The 19,131-nt window shown below is 33.3% G+C and overlaps 1 protein-coding gene across 2 annotated transcripts; it reads right to left on the bottom strand.

Annotated features, from left to right (window-relative positions):
• Positions 1-1,793: 1,793 nt before the first annotated feature.
• Positions 1,794-18,388, bottom strand: LOC105328166 (neuroligin-4, Y-linked). Of its 2 annotated transcripts, XM_066076463.1 has the most exons (9): positions 17,963-18,384; positions 15,965-16,034; positions 15,240-15,393; positions 14,829-15,014; positions 14,495-14,694; positions 13,449-13,763; positions 12,724-12,853; positions 12,121-12,304; positions 1,794-2,256 (listed from the first exon to the last, which is right to left on the bottom strand). In XM_066076463.1, exons 1-9 carry the CDS (start codon positions 18,244-18,246, stop codon positions 2,058-2,060), a joined length of 1,722 nt encoding a protein of 573 aa, XP_065932535.1. In that variant the 5' UTR covers positions 18,247-18,384; the 3' UTR covers positions 1,794-2,057. The 2 variants fall into 2 exon arrangements, with proteins under 2 accessions (XP_065932535.1, XP_065932536.1); XM_066076464.1 differs by lacking the exon at positions 12,121-12,304 and having other exon boundaries at positions 2,095-2,256; positions 17,963-18,388.
• Positions 18,389-19,131: the final 743 nt, after the last annotated feature.

Below are 19,131 nucleotides of genomic sequence, written 5' to 3'. Positions count from 1 at the left end.
CTCATTTTACACAAACAATAGTTCTACACTGTTAATGCCTTTATGGTAAATATGCAGGTTGACAGTTACGGTAAAATGAAAAAAAAATGTTTATAAACAAACATATGTATATTTAGTCTTTGAATGAAAACATTCTTAAATTTTTTCAATGTAAACAATAAAATAAGATTATTATATTTTTCCTTTGTGATAAAACATATTACTGGTCGTAAACATGTATGTAGCAAAAATAATATTCAAAAATTTTGATAAATGCAAAGTAACTCTCCACTGAAATGCTCCCAAAAATAAATCTAAGGTTGCAATGTATGTTACAATTACAATCTTCTATAATTATAGTTAAGTTTCTGCATATCAATTTGTGTGTAGTTTACAAAATAGTGATGCTGATATATTCAAATGAATTTTTCTTCTGTAATCCATTTTACAAACTACATTTATTTCCTATCATATTAGTATTTGAATTTTATTAAGGTTTGTTTAACTTGTCAAATAGACGTGATAATTTTTTTTTACACTCCATCCTATCTTAAAATTCAATTTATGCACACATATATCATATTATACAAAGTCAGGCTAAATCAATGGCGGGACAAAGTCGTATGAATGGATACATGTACATGTGTTTTTTTGCAAAAAGGCGGAGATTTTTAATCAGATTAATTCAACGCATGTCCATAGGTAGACGTAATTTTCTTAGTCTGTATGCAGAAAACTTCAAAAAATGTGTGACACATTTTAGTAAAATTACAGTGGTTTGTTTGAATTTCAGTTAATGAAGTATATATTAACATGTAAGTATATAGCTACCTGTGTAAGTATACTGGTATAACTTGTATATCAATTGTTGTAGATAAATATTGATTTTGGTTTAGTGAACTTAGTCAATTGTAGCTCAATGTATACTTCAGTATTACATTTTTCCTTGACTGAATTTTTACAATTTCCATTACTCAGTTGCTGCGGAGTATACAGTCTGTTTACATACAAAGAGAAAACACGTGGTTTTGAGGGTAGACTTGTTGGAGCTACATGTAGATATTTTGAGAAAATGTGTATCGTGTGTCCTTAATTTGTGTCTGCTAATTCGATAGGTAACAGTTAAATAAAAAATTTTCCGAATACTTTTGTCAAGAGAAATGCAAACTGATTTTTGATATTTTTTCCCTCTAGTTATATAGTAAAAAAATACCGGTGTGATACCTCAATACTGACACAGCTTGGATGCTGGTGAAGGCCTTCAAATGTATCTGCGCATGATTGGTGCTCGGGGCAACCAATCAGTGAGCTCGGGGGACCTTAATTTTTAACAGTGACCTTGGATTTTGATGTCGCTCGATTTTTCCCTCTAGTTTCACATCAATTTTGCTGAGCGAAGAAAAACTAAAACGCTTTTACGAAAAGCATATGTCGCAAACCGAGATGCACCTTAATACCTTGAGTGGATAGTTTACAGTCCATGCTGTTGATTAACTATTTGAATAAGTCTGTGGTTAACAGACTGATAAAAAAAAAGCCACGGTAATTGCGCAGAATTTTGTTTGGGGGAGTCTACGGGGATTGTGCATTACAACAGAAATCAAAAGTACTCGAATGATAACGTTGAAAAATTGTGTCCCGAGTATTTCCGAATAGGGAAAAGAGGTAAACATTATTCATCATAAATCTACGAAAGAAATTTGTTTTTGTTCATGACTGTTAATTTCTTAATATAATATAAAAAAGATGAATTGTCAATGAAAAAGTGTTTGGTTTCTTTCTCTTTTTTCAGATTTTATTACTACTTTGACATGTGTAAGTATATAAATTGCAAGGAAAACAGTAATCTGGGACAGATTATAGTTTTAAACGTGTATCGGTTATTATTTAATTAACGGTTGGGTATCTTCGAAAAAAGGTCTTAACTAGAATAAAGAGCCTTAAGGAGCATTAAATTAAACACATTATACAATTCACATAATATCGTAATTTTAATATTCGTATATTCTTTCCCAATTTTTCTAACGTTATCTTTCACTTGGTCGACATGACAATTCTACGATGGACTCCAGGATACATTAATTAACGCAATGGCTCTGTGGATCTGGCTCTGCATAGAAATTTAGGTAATCAAATTTATCCCAAAGAGCTAGCATCCGCTGCCTGGGGTGGTTTTTAATTTCAAGCGTGGAGTTGATGACTAGGAACTCTTTTCTTTCATCAAATGGATTCCATACATCGCCGCTGGGTAGAATTAGAGAAGTCTGATGGGTAGCTCTTAAAAGAGAAAAATAACTGAATGACAAAATTTGTAGATTTCCTGTTACCTTTTTGCTTTACATAAATTCTAAGTTATGTCGGATAAACTTATACTTCATAGGAATTTGCTTGTAACCGGTGTAACGAAGAATTTTGACCCGGGTTGAAAATTGACCCGGGGGTCATTTTTCCACGTTGAATATTGAGACCAAAGGTGTTGAATAAAGACCCTAAACCGTTGAAAATTGACCCGAATCGTGGAAGTTTGATCATGAAACCGGTTCAAAATTCAACAGCAAAGAAACACAAATTAACGAATCAATATTATAACTTGAGTTTATTTAATTAAAAATTATCAGTTTTTGTATATTTATTCTTTAGATTTACATGTTCACATGTTTCAACGGGGGGGGGGGGGGTGGGGGGGTATTAAAATGAGACTTAAATAATTATTTTTTGAATTTACATAGTATACCTTTAAATATGTACATGTAATAACTATTATATTCATAATAAACTTATCGCGTATAACTGCTGTTTTGTGTGATATCTATATATTTTTAAAGAGATATATGTTTTTTTAATAATATTAGTATACATGGTTACACGTTAAAATATTCAATTCAGTAAAACTCTTTTTTTTAATTTGCTGGAGAAGTGTACAAATATAAATATTTTAAAAAAATTACAATACGTCATATTATTTAATTTTGGTTTTACGTTCACCCAGTAAATTGAAACTTTGATATTGTTCATTGTAAATTTTCTGAGTGGGTGTAAATAAAAAAAATTACAGTATATGTCATATTGAGATTTTTGTGTTTGCACCCACTCAGATTGTTAAAACTGTGACTATCTGAATTTTGTATTCACACCCATCCAGACAATAACAGTTTTACAAATTGATGATATGCTAAAATGATTGTACTCTTTCATGAACAATGCTGTAGTAACTATATCTTGAAGCCGATTTTTGGTGTTTTATTTGAGAATAACTTCTGATATAACTAAATATCATCAAACCGCTAATTTTTCTAGGCATTAACAATTCTGCTTCATGGAATCTGTATCAAGTTAGCAACCTAATTTTTGTACAGGATGACAATAGAATTTTGCTCTTAAGTTTCTAAATTGCTTTGATCACAAAACTTTATCATAAATTTACTAACAGTAATTGTTTTCGTCAATAAATTGGTAATTAAAATTGCATTTTTTGAATAGAAATAAGTAGTAGAAGATCATGCAGCAGCGTTGGAGTAGATGATTGACCCTCCTATCACAGCCACCTACATTATTGATTCAATTTAAACGTGTTAAATGTGTATATTATGTGTATATAAGACATGATGTACTTGAATATTAAATAATTATCTGAATATTTATCATATATGATTGTATGACATATTGTTGGTAGACATGTTCACTCACACCTATATTAACAAACATATCACCTTCATTTATACCTGCAGAGATACAAACATAAGAATGAGATTTTCATGATCCAGCCCATTTGCAAAGAACAGTAAATAAAAGGGAACTGTATATTAAGTAAATATACAGGTATAATACTTAAATAGGTTTAACAGTGTACCTTAAGAGAATCAAAAACGCTTTGGAGATCTAATATAAGTATAAACATGGGAAACAATTTTACAATTTTATCTATATGAAAAATCAGAACTACCATAAAGTATATAGTTCATATAAAATGGTACACTAATGTCAATAAGTTGTTTAAAAAGTTCGTCTCTTTGTTGAGTGTATCTTGGATATCCAGGGGAAAAATCACATTTCCTTCAGATTCAGACCCACAGTATAAACATCGACTCACATCAGATAAAAAAATCCTTAAATAAGTAAGCTTTACTACCTTTATTCCATAATTGACGTAAATTAATATTTTCTATTGTCTTAACTGAAAGGTTTGTAAGCTCTAGGTATATTTTGTTTTTTTAAGTTTTGACTTCAAAGAAAGATAAAGTTGATGAAATTTTCTTTTCTGCATGAAGATTATTCCATAATTTACATGTAGACGGAGCAAAGCTATTGTAATAAGTATATAGTGGTAGATAGTAAACAAGCTAATTTGATCTATGATTATATGCATGTTCAGTAAGAAAATATGATTGAATTCAATCTAACATATCTTGTGGTGCTAAACCATTTATATTCTTGTAGAATATAATTAGTTTATGGTTATCCCTTCGAGATTGCAAGGTTTCCAAATTAAGCTCACTATATAAAATTATTTTAGAAGAATTAACTCTGATCCCTACGGAAGCCCATTTAGGACCTATCAAAAAATATTTTTGAATTTGATATAACGAAATCTTGAATTTGTTAAAACGAATTTAAATCGTTATAACGAATTGTTGAATCCGTTATAACGAATTAAATTTGTTATAACAAATTTTAGGAATTCGTTATAACGAATTTAATTTGTTATAACAAATTCACTGAATTCGTTATTTCAAATTTCTAAATCTGTTTTAACAAATTAAATTTGAAATAACGACTTCTTGAATTCGTTATAACAAATTAAATTTGAAATAACGAATTCCTGAATTCGTTATTTCAAAGTTTTAATTCGTAATTTCGGTTTTTTAAACTCGGTTATAACATATTTTCACCCAATTTGTGGTAACAATTTTCATGTTTTGGGGAACAAATTAAACGGGGCGGACTTCATTTGTCCCATATCGGCGTACAACGAAATGCGCCGATCAATTGATCGGCGTTAAACGGCGAAATGGTATTAAATGAAGTAAATGTAACCATGGTAAGAGATGTAACAATTCCATAAGACACCTACTTTATCAGCTTTGCTAGAATTCCTACATAGATAATAACAAAATATATATTTAAGAACTATGCAATGCTCTATGCAATGCAGTTTCACCAAAAATACAATATATACAGATTTGTTTCGACGGGTTTCTGTGCAAAATTCCAAAAATTTGTTTAATTAATGCTATCAATCAATGAGCATCCTGATTTATTAACATATATCTGCATTGTTCATCTCATTACATCACCAAACCGTGAGATTACGCCGTACTTTTTTTAAATTATTGGGCTGGGTTATCACAGTAAAGGACACTTAAAAATATAATATAATATTTTATATGATGTAGCTAGGCATTATAACCAGGATGTGCGCATGCGTGAACCAACTTTCCATCAGAACGATGTATAGAATAGGCTATTTTTGGAAGTTAATTTTAATCAACTCTCCTACATGTATGCAGTTACTCAGGCAAACCGAAAGTGAAACAGTGTTTGGACCTAAGTACAAATCAACATTGCTGACAACATTTAGTTCTAATCGATAAATTCGATGTAATGAGTTCTTAAGCATTGTTTTTCAAGGAAACTTATTTATAGATACCTTGTAAATAGTTAGATTTTAAATGGTACGAACAATTTAGATAATTTTTGAAGTCGTACATCTTATATATTCCTACGCCAGAGCTCGTTCAACCAGACGCTCGGCTGTCTCCGTAAATCTCCGACAAGCAGAGATTCTCTCTTGCTTGTCGGTGATTAACGGATACAGCTGAGAGTCTGGTTGAACGAGACTAGAGTCCAATTATGCTTGGATCAATACAAGTTCGCATAACTATTCCGATTACTGATACGTAGTTTGATAGAATAGATCTTTGAATATTATACAACATGATTCATATAGAGTTTTCACGAAATTCCTGTGGAAGAATTCATATTATTAAAAATGTGCGTAATTCAAATACATATAGGAAAGTACTTGCCATGCAAAATAACATATCATTGATTTTAAAATAAATAATAATCGATAAAATCAACTCCCATCAGTTCTTCAGTACTTTGATTTTATATAGTACAACCAGGCACTATAACCAGGATGTACGCATGCGTGTACCGACTTTTCGGTAAACGTTTGGGAGGAATTTCGAAAGCTGTTTGGGGGAACTTCGAACTGATATTCGCGCAATTTAAAAACGTATAGGAAAATTCGAAATTTACTTTATAAATGTTTATTAAAAGAGATAGGAATGTTGTGTACATTAGATTTACACCAAAATGTTGTATAAATATTAGTATTTGAGAGAACAAAAAAGAGCAATGTTACAGGAAAACAACAGGCACTTAGCATTGGAGGGGGAGGGGGTGTGGAGTGGAGCAGGGGCAGGGGGACGAGCTAGACTACTCCATTCAGCACACGTTTTCTCGCAGCAAAGATTTTTCTTAAATTTACATATAAAAGGTGAATTAACAAGCCAACAAGGAGTCCCCCGCCCCTAATGTTTTTGGGACCAGGTAAAAACTGAAATGAAAGGGAGGAAATAAACTGTAGAATTGAAGTTAAAGGTACACCTTTCCCCATACCCCCACGAATTAGGAATTTTAAATGTTTTAATAGCATAGTGTATGTATCACTAGGGTCAGTGTTCGTATCACTAGGGTCTGTATACCCATAACCTGGGTCAGTATTACGATTATCAGGATGTCTATATCTAATACCAGGGTCAGTGTACGTATCACCAGGGTCTGCGTGCCCATCATCTGGGTCTGCGTACAAAGAGCCTGGGTCAGTGTACGTATCATCAGGTTCAGTGTATGTATAACTAGGGTCAGTGTTCGTATCACCAAGGTCTGTATACCCGTAACCTGGGTCAATATTACGATTATCCGGATCTATTACCAGGGTCAGTGTACGTATCACCAGGGTCTGTGTGCCCATCACCAAGTCATTAGAACCCATCATCCGGGTCTTAATGCATATCACCAAGGTCGGTGTTCGTATCACCAGGGTCTGCCCATTACTAGGGTCTAAAAACCTATATTGTTATAGGTATTGAGACCCAGGTGATGGGTATACTGGCTCTGGCTACGCGTATACATGTACACACTCTTGTAATTGGGTACACTAACCTTGGTTATAGGTAAACTTGCCCTGGTGATGGGTATACTGATTCTGGATATGGGTATACAGACGCTTGTGATGTGCACTCTGGCCCTATTAATACTAGTATACAGACCCCGGTGATAAGCATTATAGACCCTAGTGAAACGTACACTGACCCTGGTGATAGGCATTGAGACCCTGGTGATGGTACGTGGATTTCTTGCTATGGGTAATCAAACCCTGGTGATGAGCACAAAAACACATTGACCCTCGGGATACGTATTGAGACCCTGGTGTCCTGGTGATGGGTATACTGAATCTGGTTATGCGTATACATACATGTACCCTGTTGATACATACACCTACTCTGCTAGTACTTACTCTGACCCTGGTAATATGTATTCTGACCCTGGTGATGGGTATACAGACCCTGGTGATGGACACACAGACCTTGGTGAGGGGTTATGGATAGAACTACATGGGGTCGGTGTTCTGACCACCCCTACCCCTCCCCAATACCCCCCCCCCCCCTGAACAAAAGAAAAACAAAATAAATTATCCCTCTCCTCCTAACCTTGAATTTTTTTATATTGAATTTAAGCGTGGGTGTTTAAAGAACCTGGTGAATGGTATTTTGTATGAGATACAGTAATATTGGTTTATATATAAACCCAATTCTTTTTTACTGGTATATGTAAGGAAACCGTGATATTTTGTTCAGGCAGGTGGCATCGTAAACAAGCGAAAAGAGGGGTGGGGGGTGGGGGGGGGGGGGGAATCGCCAAACAATTCTTAACATGCGAAAAAAAGAAGTCTTTAAAAATTCGAAAATCGTACACCGTGGGGGTAGCTATAGAAATGCTAAATTTACCTCAAACTTAAATTTCACTGTTTACTTCCTCCCAGTCACTTTCAATTTTTTACATGCTCCGAAAATGCTAGGAAAGGGGGGGGGGCAACTGCATGGGGACAGGCTTCTCCCTGCCACCCCCACCAACCCACTCGTTTGAAGCTACGTGTCTATTCTTTTCCTGTAACATTGCCTTTATTGTCCTCGCAATTATTTAATTTACTTTTTTTAGTGTAAACCAAAGGTACATAACATTCCTATCACTTTTAATGACTATATGATATAAAAGTCGCGGTTTTTTGTTTTTGCTTTTTTTTTTTTGGCACCTATCATCAGTTCGAAGTTTCTCCAAGAAGCTATCGAATTTCCTCCCAAACGTTTACCAATCCCGATGGAAAGTTGGTTCACACATGAGCACATCCTGGTTATAATGCCTGGCTATGTCATATAAAATATCACATTCATATTTTTTTTAGTGTCCTTTACTGTGATAACATTACAAATCAATTTTGAAACCTATGGCCCAATTATTTCATAAAAAATGAGCGACCCAAAATAAGCGTGTCCTACAGCATAACCGAAAAACGGTATTTGCTGCAATAATACATAACATGTGCTATGCATGAAAAAAAATACCCAGTGGTTTTGAAATGTTGTTTTGAATTGTAGAGATTGGAAATAATATAATTAAAAGCAAAAAGGCATCATTCTTTGAATATTATGAGGTGATAATTTCGGTCGGAGCGTGTATATCAAATCTATCATAACTCCCTTCAAGCGTTATTGGATTTGAACACGCTCCGACCAAAATAAATATGAATACTGAACATAAATCTGCCCATGCAAGCGTTTAAAGATATCATATTCATCAGTAAAAGGCGATTAAATAGCAAATTTTAAAATCGTTTAAAAGGAAACCTGACTGTAACAAAATAATTACGAATACAACTTTCTAAATTTACAATACTTAAAATAACTAGATACGTCAAAATATCAGACCTATATCAATCTTTTTTGCTGTAAAATTGAATATATTTTGTATAGCTTTGTAAGGAAATTTCCCTAGTGTTGACCTCGTGACGTCACTGAATCCTTGTTATCGCCTAATTTCATTTTCTCTTGATTAGATTTCTAAAAGAGGTAAAAATAGGCACTTTGAAGAAGCGTAACTCCATTTTTTGTGTGCATCGATTTCGATGCGGTTTTTGCATTTAATTCTGGTAAATAAATTCTATGACATAAGTTCGACATTGGCTGGGCTTCATGTACCCTTTTATAAATCAGCATGCTCAATAAATAATAGCATTGACTAAACAATTTTTTGGAATTTTGGAAAGCCGATTAAGTCAGGTGTCTTTTGGAATTGTTACATCTGTTACCATGGTTACAGCAACAGCTGTGACAATATGTTCCTACACTTTTGTTCTTACGCCAGTTTACTTCATTTACCATTTCGCCGTTTCGTCGTACGCCGATATGGGACAAATGAAGTCCGCCCCGTTTAATTTGTTCCCGAAAACATGAAATTTGTTATTACAAATTGGGTGAAAATATGTTATAACGAGTTTAAAAAAACCAAAATTACGAATTAAAACTTTGAAATAACGAATTCAAGAATTCGTTATTTCAAATTTAATTTGTTAAAACAGATTTAAATTTTGAAATAACGAATTCAGCGAATTTGTTATAACAGATTAAATTCGTTATAACAAATTCCTAAAATTTGTTATAACAAATTTAATTCGTTATAACGGATTCAACAATTCGTTATAACGATTTAAATTCGTTTTAACAAATTCAAGAATTCGTTATATCAAATTCAAAAATATATTTTGATAGGTCCTAAATGGGCTTCCGTAGATCCCTGTCACTGTCCTGGTTGTTTCAATTTGTACATGTTTAAGCAATTCGGATTTTCCCCTGATACAGCTGCTCCAAACAACATATCTATCAGTTGTATACTTTTCGCATACCTTTTCATGTATATACCATTAATATAATTAGATCAACCATCCTCCGACTGTATATTTAGATGCAAACCTACTTTTTTTTTAAATTGATAACATTTTTGCTGTAGAGGGTATATATTTTTAATTTTGAGAAAATATATTACGTCAGTTGCCTGTGTTTCTAATTTACAGGTAAATAACAGAATTGAAAACTCAAAATAATAGAAATAAATTGCATTTTTAAGAAGAACTATGACTGTATATGCAGAAAATTGGATGGTGCTTCAATAAAGTTAATCAGACAAGTTTATGAAAAATTATTTTGAAGTCGTAAAAAATTAAAAACATGTGTAAATATGTATATGCTGTATATATACTAATAAAAAAAAACCAGTATATAAAAAAAAGGATAAAAATATGACAACCATTCATTTATTATTTTGTCAGTGAAATATTCTGACTTCTTCAAATTAAGCATAGGTATCTGACATTATACCCTTTTGTCTTGATATAAATATATATTTACCCTTTACCCAATAAAGCAGTGTAGAGGTTATATATTTTCAATTATTTGAAAAATATACAACGTCAGGTGCCTGTCGAATAGAGCTCTGTTGAACTGTCTTAAAAGTGACGATAACGGGCAATATGTTTGTTAGATATATTTATCAGATATTGTGACAAGTTTAAACTATGAGGGAATGAAAACCATGTCATCTATGTCAAAAAGTATTCTAGCCCTACTCGCCTGCTCCATTCCGAAGCAAACGGTCATCTTCTTAGCTTTATTTACATAGTATTGTAATAATAAATGGATATCATATTTTCAATCTAAAAACTAAATGATTAATTGGACATATCAGCATAAAAGAAATTAGCCACGTCCGCATATGTATCAGACAGTATGTACATTTTAAAACTGAAACTTTCAAATATGTGCATGATTGTACATTTAAACCGTGTAGAGTAAGTTCCAGTTCAGATCAAAACTCTGAGGTTTGGGTCAATTCTCAACAGGATCAATTTTCAACGGGTCGAGGTCATCAGAGTTTAGAAAAATCTTTCTCATACCCTAACCCCGGGTATAAATTTCACGATTTTGGTCTCAATTTTCAACGTTGAAAAATGACCCCCGGGTCAATTTTCAACCCGGGTCAATATTCTTCGTTACACTGGCATCAAATATTGAAAGGTTAACGTGCATTGAACAACTTTTTGAACACATATCCTACTTGAAATGATAATTATAATTAAAAATATGTATGGTAAATAATAAATTTTTTAGCATTGTGAAAGAAAAGGAAAGCTTTTGTAACTTTTTACCAAGATATATTCAAAAATGCATTTTTTCCCATAGACTTCAATGTTAACTTCAAGATGGGATAAATTTGTTAATTTTCAAAATTTTTAAAGTTTTAAAGATGAATCTTTATTATTAAATAAACCCCTAAAATCACACTAAGATTTTAGTAATCAAACTTGCAATCTATTACATATGAAATGTGATAGTTATGGATGGACTATCTTAAATTAATTCCCTTGTCAAAACAAGTTTAAAATGTCGCTGTTTCAAGCATAATATGCACCGATTGCGTAGTCCTAGCTAACAAGCCAGACAAATCTTGTCGATTTCAGAGAGCCATGGCTGAGTGGCTGACAATGAAATAGACATGCCTACGTCACATCGCTGTTTGACACAGCTACCCAAAGTCCAAACTCTTGTAAAAATGGTTCTAGTTTTATTGTACATGTTCATGAAAACTCTATTAGTAATACAAAAGAACGTGAAACTACAGTCAGATAAGATTAATTTAAAAGTTGTTTATGCCTCCTCATTCTCCTACCTACACATCAAACAAACTCACAAATGTGTTGAAATGTTATTGATCAGAATATGATTATATCCTGATCAAAACATATAAACATTGATGTACATCATCTCTAGTACATACCAATAATTCAAGTAGAACAAATATCAAAATACTGTAACTGTAAACACATGTTAAAACCAACTGCAACATATATAATATGTAGAGCAGAATATTATGCAAGGTTGTTTATATTACAGTCACTTTGAGGCATGGACCCCTTTCCCTTTTTTCAAGTGCAGCCAAAATATTAAATGATCATACATGTACTAAATGTAATATGTTTAAGGACATAATCACATGCATGAACCCGTTTTGTAAACACTGTACCTTAATTTAGCAAATGAAACCCATATATCGATCAGAATTTCGCTGATTCTCTCATCCTCTGGGTCCCAAGTTTTATCTGTCTCCCATATCTGAGGGCAAGTGGTGTTCCGAAGTCCTGGACACGGCATCGAATTGAACAGAGGAGCCCCGAAAACAAAATACAGTTCACTGGAATGGTACACACCTGCAGCACATTTTATATATCACACTCTCATCTAGCATCCCTCACACGAAAAGCACTCTTATTCTGATTGGAGGGTTGGATTTGGGGGATAACATTCAGCAATGGGTTTGGAAGTTATATGAGGCAACGTTGCTAGATATAAATGTAATATCAAGCAAGACATACAAATGTAAGATATACCGGTATATGAGAGAGAGAGAGAGAGAGAGAGAGAGAGAGAGAGAGAGAGAGAGAGCGCGCGCGTTCGTGCCGATTACCAATTTGATAATATGCAATTGAATTTAACTAGTTTAAACAAGTTATATCTATCAAAACTAACGTTTTGGCACTGTGACCGTATGGAACATATAGAAACTAAAGGAGAAATATCAAGACTCAGCTCGAATAGAAAGTACTAAAAAAGTTCTGGAATTTTATACCTTTCCACTCAGGTTCCGGTGTATGCGCAGAGAGATAATCAAACTGGTACATCCATGTAAGAACTCCCTTACTGGTAAGATCAGCTGACATATGTATAGTGGGAAATCGAAACTCATAGTCAGACGCCAGCTGTTAAGCAGAAAGTATCAGAAGGTATTACAAAATTACCAGAAAAGCATTCATCTAAAAATATTTCTTCTATTTTTCTTAACCTAAATAAAGACCATTTTCTCTTATTTTCTGTTCTAAATATTTCTGACATATAGCAGATATAATTTGAAAAACAATATATGTCAGAAACGACATAATTATGTATAAATATTATATTAAATTAACATTGACATGTAAATTAACTTCCTCACAAGTTAAAATTCAAACTAATACCCAAAACTTATTCATTTTTTACTCTATAATAAAAGTTATTACACTAAGCAAACGGAATTCCTATGGATTTGGTTACGTTGGTCACTCTTTTTCTAAAATGTCCTTATGCTTATTTGGGGCAAACGTTTTTGGTCAAAATAAGTTACATGTACGTCATGATTTTACTGTCGTCTGAAACGAAATCATGCGAATTATGTTTATCCGAGTTTATATTCCTTAAACAGTCAAATTCAACATAAAAATAAAAACACCCATGAATGTTTCCTGACATGCACACAAATTTACATAAAAATATTTGCTATAATATTTATACTTTGTATTTCTTTAAAAGGATAAGCACCTGCATGTATGTCTCCACGTTCTTTCGTGAATTGTTTATCGCAGGTGGATAAAGACAAATCAAAGCAGACTGCACCTTTTCTCTGTGGAGAAACCCTGAGCTAAGTTCGTCTAACAATGCTTCATAGAAATGGACGTCATATCCGCCAGATTTGTCGAAGATACTTGGTATAAAGATGGACGCTTCATCATCTACAAACCCGGTCATAACCCGTATATTGTTATGAAACTCTCCTCTTTTGAGCAAATTTTCGGGGACGTCGTGTAAAAAGTAACCATCGACTCTGGGAGCAAACGCTAGAGATAGCTTGGGGTACTAGGAAAATGCAAAATTAAAGATGTCATATTAATTCCAAAGATACACTGTAAAATAGGAAATTTCTTCGAAGCTAAGAAAACCATTATTCATGAAGATTCCATTCTGAAGGTTTTTTTCGAATGATTTTCTAAAACAATGAATTAAACTAGATTCAATCCAAATTAAAAACAAAAATAAAACTTAATAGGTTTGATATGATTATTTTCACAAAATTTAATTTTCGTAAACAGTATTAAGGTGGTATGGGACACCTTCATTATTTTGAGGAGCATCCTAGCAAAATAAACAATAAAATTAAGCATTAGTTTATGATTCTTTTTCTTCCATAAATTGTTCCCACAGAGAGAAGCTCTTGATGAGCCTTTCGCAATCTTTACCTTTTCAAAAACAATTTCAAAACATTTATTTTGGTCAAATATTTTAAAACCTGGAAATTCTAAAACGGTGAAAGTATTTCTGATTATAACGTTTATCCATAAAATCTACAGGTGTCTCATGCCACCTTGAGTACCCAAGGCCTGGTAGTCATTGTTTTATCTCCGTTATAAGAAATTAAAACTCAGTTTAAAGTTTTAGAAAATTATTTAAATTAGTTGGATTTTTTCTTTACTCAATGATAGTTTATGCCAATAAAACCGTATCTAAAATTTCAATGTAGTGTGTTGACCATCGGGCCATCTTATGAATTATTAGAGAAAACAAAAGTGTCGGCGACTCAGCCATCATACATGTACTACTGGCTTCACTTCAACAATCTCTTGAGCTGATTTAGTCCTTAAGCATTCAATCATTGCCCTGGAAGAGGTGGCTGGACAACCCAGTGAAAGAGCCACGCTTCTGGTGTTGCTAAGTTGCGAGTAAGGCGGTCTATATATAGCAAAAGGACTTAATGCACATCCGCTCTGGGTGATCAGGCCATGAAATAATCCTAGTGTTGAAAATAAAATGCAGCACTTTTTTTCAACTGCGGAAACATGTAGATTTCTTTTTCAAATATCATGAAACGAGAGAGAGAGAGAGAGAGAGAGAGAGAGAGAGAGAAAGAGAGAGGGGGGGGGGTACCCTCAGATAAAGGAGAAAACATATGCAGTGAAACAGCCGCCCCTCCTGCACTTTCTCCGAAAATGGTCACCCTATCAGGATCTCCACCAAAGCTACGAATATTTTTTTGGACCCACTTTAATGCAAGCACTTGGTCTAGAAGTGCTTGATTTCCGGTTGCCATTGAATCAAACGTTGATAGGAACCCTGTGATACATTGTGTCAATCATGTACATCTGTATTATGTAACAAGGAATTGTAATGCAAATACCTGCAAAACATGTAGGTTCTAACAAGAGAGAATAATCTTTATTTGAAGGTATTGATAGAAAACGATTTTGCACATTTTTGAAATGGCATTTTGCCAACCATTTTTGCATAAAGTCGTTAAAAAATAATCAATTTTCAATAAAAGTAACTGAATCTAAATACCAAGGGCTCCGAGTCTGTAATTCACAGTGACTACAATAACTTCTCCCCGTGAGGCCAATATTCTTCCGTCGTATGCCGATCCCGATGACGCTTCATAATATCCTCCATGAATCCATACCATAACAGGGAGTAATTCCGCTGGGTGGTTGATGTTCTTTTAAAGTTTAGGTACTTTGTTAGTTAATTTTGTTGATTTTTGCTTATAATGCGAAAAGTTGTAAATTTAACGTTTGAAGCAATTTTCCCAATATTTTTGCTAAAGCCTTCTTTTAAAAATTATAATAGTGTATCCCAGGTTGCCATTTCCGCCACTTTTTGACGATTTTATTCGTGTACAATCACATTTGACAAAAGAGTACAATTGAAATCGATATAACAATATTTATTCACACGTAATCGCTACTTACCCGGAGAATTTCACTAGTAAGAAAAAAAAAACGATTTCTTTTTTATTTATTTATACCCATCCAACCCCCACAAACATGGTATCTTTTGAAAACTTTTCAGGCACGTAGTCTAGGAAGGGGGTGGGGACGCCCGGGGGCACTTTTTCTCGCAGCAAACATCTTAAATTTACATTAAAAAAAATTAATTATCATGGGGTTGGCCCTCATTTTTTTGGAGCATGTCAGAATAAGGATTTCAATAGTAAAATTGAAGTTATAGATATACGCAATTCCCCCAACCCTTTTTTTTAAAATTATTTTTTACTCATTCATACTCACCTTAGATGCGTAGATATTAAGATACAAACAGTCTTCATTTATTTTTGTATATCCATTTCCAAAATGTGTACTATTAAAAAAATGTTTCAATAATTATGTTGACATAAGTTTTGGAGCTTGTTTGATATAATTCAAGATGTGTTCACCATTTGTGTAAAAGTCGTTTCTTAAAAGATTTATTTGATATTTATCTTGTACGCTTTTCATCTGCTCCTATAAGGGATCATACGAATGAAATTCAAAGACAAAGTGCGAGATACATGTACATATATACTAATTAATTTTATAAATAAAAAGCTTAGAATGCAATTGCTTTGTATCGTCAATGAAACATAAAATCTGAAATTTTTGTAACCTTTACTATACATAAATCGTATTGAAATTAAAAGTTAATACATTAATAACTATAAAAGTTAAACATCTAAGCTACTACATCCCCTTCCTTTAATAGATTGTGATATTTTGACAAGTGTTTTGTGTTGTTGAGATTTTAGTGTAGATCTTCTTCCTCCCCTTTTGCATGTCACCTATGAAAGCCAAAAACAAAAACCCAAAGAAAATACTGTAAAACGAACAGTCGACAGTTCACTTGCTTCTCAGATGGAGCGATTACAATTTCCGAATGCAAAAACTGAACGCTACTTTGTCAAGTATGGTATTAACAGCGGGAGTTCAGGAATAGGACTTTGCATTATTTCGCAGAGAAAAATAAAACTAAAGAAAACATTAATTCAGTGGAGACTAAGAAATGTGTCCCCCGTGCATATTCTATTCAAAAAGTAGAGAAATTCAACTAATGGAAACGAATCACGTCATAGTGTAAGAAATTATTAAAAAGTTGTACTGGGAGGCATTGATTATTAACCATTTCGAGATGGTATTTGTTGTATTAAAAACGTAATTTAGCATGGTTCGATGATTGTTATTTCTAAACTTTGAGTAAAAGAGTAAGGTTTGCACAGGTAGGGCACATAAGCAATGTTGGGACAAAGCAACGGCAACAGTTTGGTGGCCTGGTTAATACAAGGAAGTGAAGAGGTAAGTGAATGCCCTTGATTCCAGATAACATATCTAAAACAATCAGGTCAAATCAGCCCAGCACATTTACCGACGGACTCAGAAGGAATTTTTTTTTAGCCAAAGACTTCTAACATATACTACGGGATGATATGTGTTGCATGTACATTAACTTGAAGCATTGTAAAGATTTAAATTTTGATTCGAATGATCTTCAGGTGTAAATACACTGTACATGTATCCTATTCTCCTAGCTTTAACATTTTTTTTCTAGATCTTTGGGAATCAAAGTTTGTACATGACAATTATGTGTAGAATGATAAATGAACTATAACAGATCAGACCATGACATCTGAGTAAATCCCGAAGTAAATTATCTGGCCAATTAATCCCCTTTGAACTTTTTAATGCCTGTAAGTGACTTTAGTAGCAATATGAAGATGTTCATTTAATATGAAGAAATATGAAGAATAAAAACAAGTGAGGAAATTCAATTATCTGAACCCCTATGACATTTGACTATCATGAAAATAGATAATAAGAATAAGCATCTAAATGAGATTAACTTAACGCTAGAACATAACAAATGCGTTTCCTAAACAACAATCATAAATCCAAACCTGAGAAATTATTTTGATCAAAGTCGCGCTCAAATTTAGAAGAAAAATAAATAAAAGAGAAATCTTTGAAACGATAATTTTCTGCAAAATTGTGTTGATTGGACTTTTACTTGATAAAACCATACATGTATACTCATGTTTTCCTAAGTGCCATGTGCAAACGATCTAATATATTATTTGTGTGAAAAAGTAAAACTTCAGTATACTAATAAGTCACACATTGTACATTTTTCTCGTTTTCAGCAGTATACTTCTGTGTTGTTTTAATCGGCCCATAATACATTGCATATTTTACTATGACCATATACAAACAGTGAATTACAACAGAATTTCGCAGGGCCCCCATCATTTGAGATCTTACCGTATGTATTTGATATTCTGTGGACACACGGCACCAAATTCGGTGGCATTAAGAACCTGGGGTCTCCAATGCTTTTTCTCGACAGGTGGAGCAAAACGCAAGTCCCCAACAGGGGGTTCAGCAAAAGGTATCCCCAGGTAAATCTCTAGCTGACCATTTGATGGTGTTGAGACCCTGTAACCACGGACGACCCCAGCATGTGTTTCAGTGGTAACAAACGTGCTCACTACCAGAGAGACCCCACAGAGCAATACAAATAGCACCAATGCATGTATATGTGACATGTTCACCTTTGAGCAAGAACTTTATCTGACTATCGTTTAACCTGTAATGTGCATTGCTATATAAAGATATTATTGCAAAGACATACGGAAACCAATTTAGGAATTATGAACAAAATTTGAATTCAACACTGTTTTTTGTATATTACCCTTCTGAATTTTTTTTATATATTCTTTTATCTCATGAATTATATTTTTCAAGTCGGCCTTTGGATACTGCAATGTAAAAGTTAATCGTTATTGAAATCGTATCTAAAATATATATCAATTCTCTTCTTCTTTTTTTCTTCTTCATATGTGTATCGACAAGCTTATTGTTACTTTCAGTGTCAGTTTCTAATACTGACGCTTCCGAAGTTTATTTTTATTCTTTCTTTGTTTTTGTTTTTTTTAAACATTCAACACATTTCGTAATTGCACGTTTTCCTAACAGGCATTAAATTCATCAAATTATCGTAATTTAAGTACAGCCAATGAATATTTGTATCATTATTAGTATGATTTAATTAAATTTAAAAATCTTAAACACGACATTCAACAACTGTTCTGAATGGATACGTGTACGTGACCCAGTTTCGATGTTGACATGTCGCTTTTTAAATACGGTTTCTCAACGTCATCACAGGGTGATGAAGATAAAAAGAAAAGAAAAGGCAGAGTGGAAACTAAACAAAAATATGAGAAAGAAAAGCGATCACGATCGTCTTCTGCCAAATGGACTGAGGAATTTCCATGGGTTAAATTTGATGAAAGCGAAAACGTAATATTTTGCATGGCGTGCAAAAAATTAAATACGGAAAAGAAGGGAGATTTGTACATGCATGTAGAAGGACAAGTAATTTTCGAATTGATTCCTTAAAGCAGCATGACTCAAGCAACTCAGACACA

The sequence above is a fragment of the Magallana gigas genome, chromosome 2 (assembly GCF_963853765.1).
Source record: "Magallana gigas chromosome 2, xbMagGiga1.1, whole genome shotgun sequence".
NCBI lineage: Eukaryota > Metazoa > Mollusca > Bivalvia > Ostreida > Ostreidae > Magallana > Magallana gigas.
The sequence above is the reverse complement of the archived record's forward strand: the minus strand, read 5'-3'. Positions and strand labels throughout refer to the sequence as shown.

Coding starts and splice junctions, on each gene's coding strand:
- LOC105328166 (XM_066076463.1), bottom strand. CDS start 18,246: ATGTCACATATACATGCATTGGTGCTATTTGTATTGCTCTGTGGGGTC. Junction 15,394..15,964: donor TTAATATCTACGCATCTAAG/GTGAGTATGAAT, acceptor AAACTTTAAAAG/AACATCAACCACCCAGCGGA. Junction 13,764..14,494: donor AAGTGAAGCCAGTAGTACAT/GTATGATGGCTG, acceptor GCATTTTCCTAG/TACCCCAAGCTATCTCTAGC.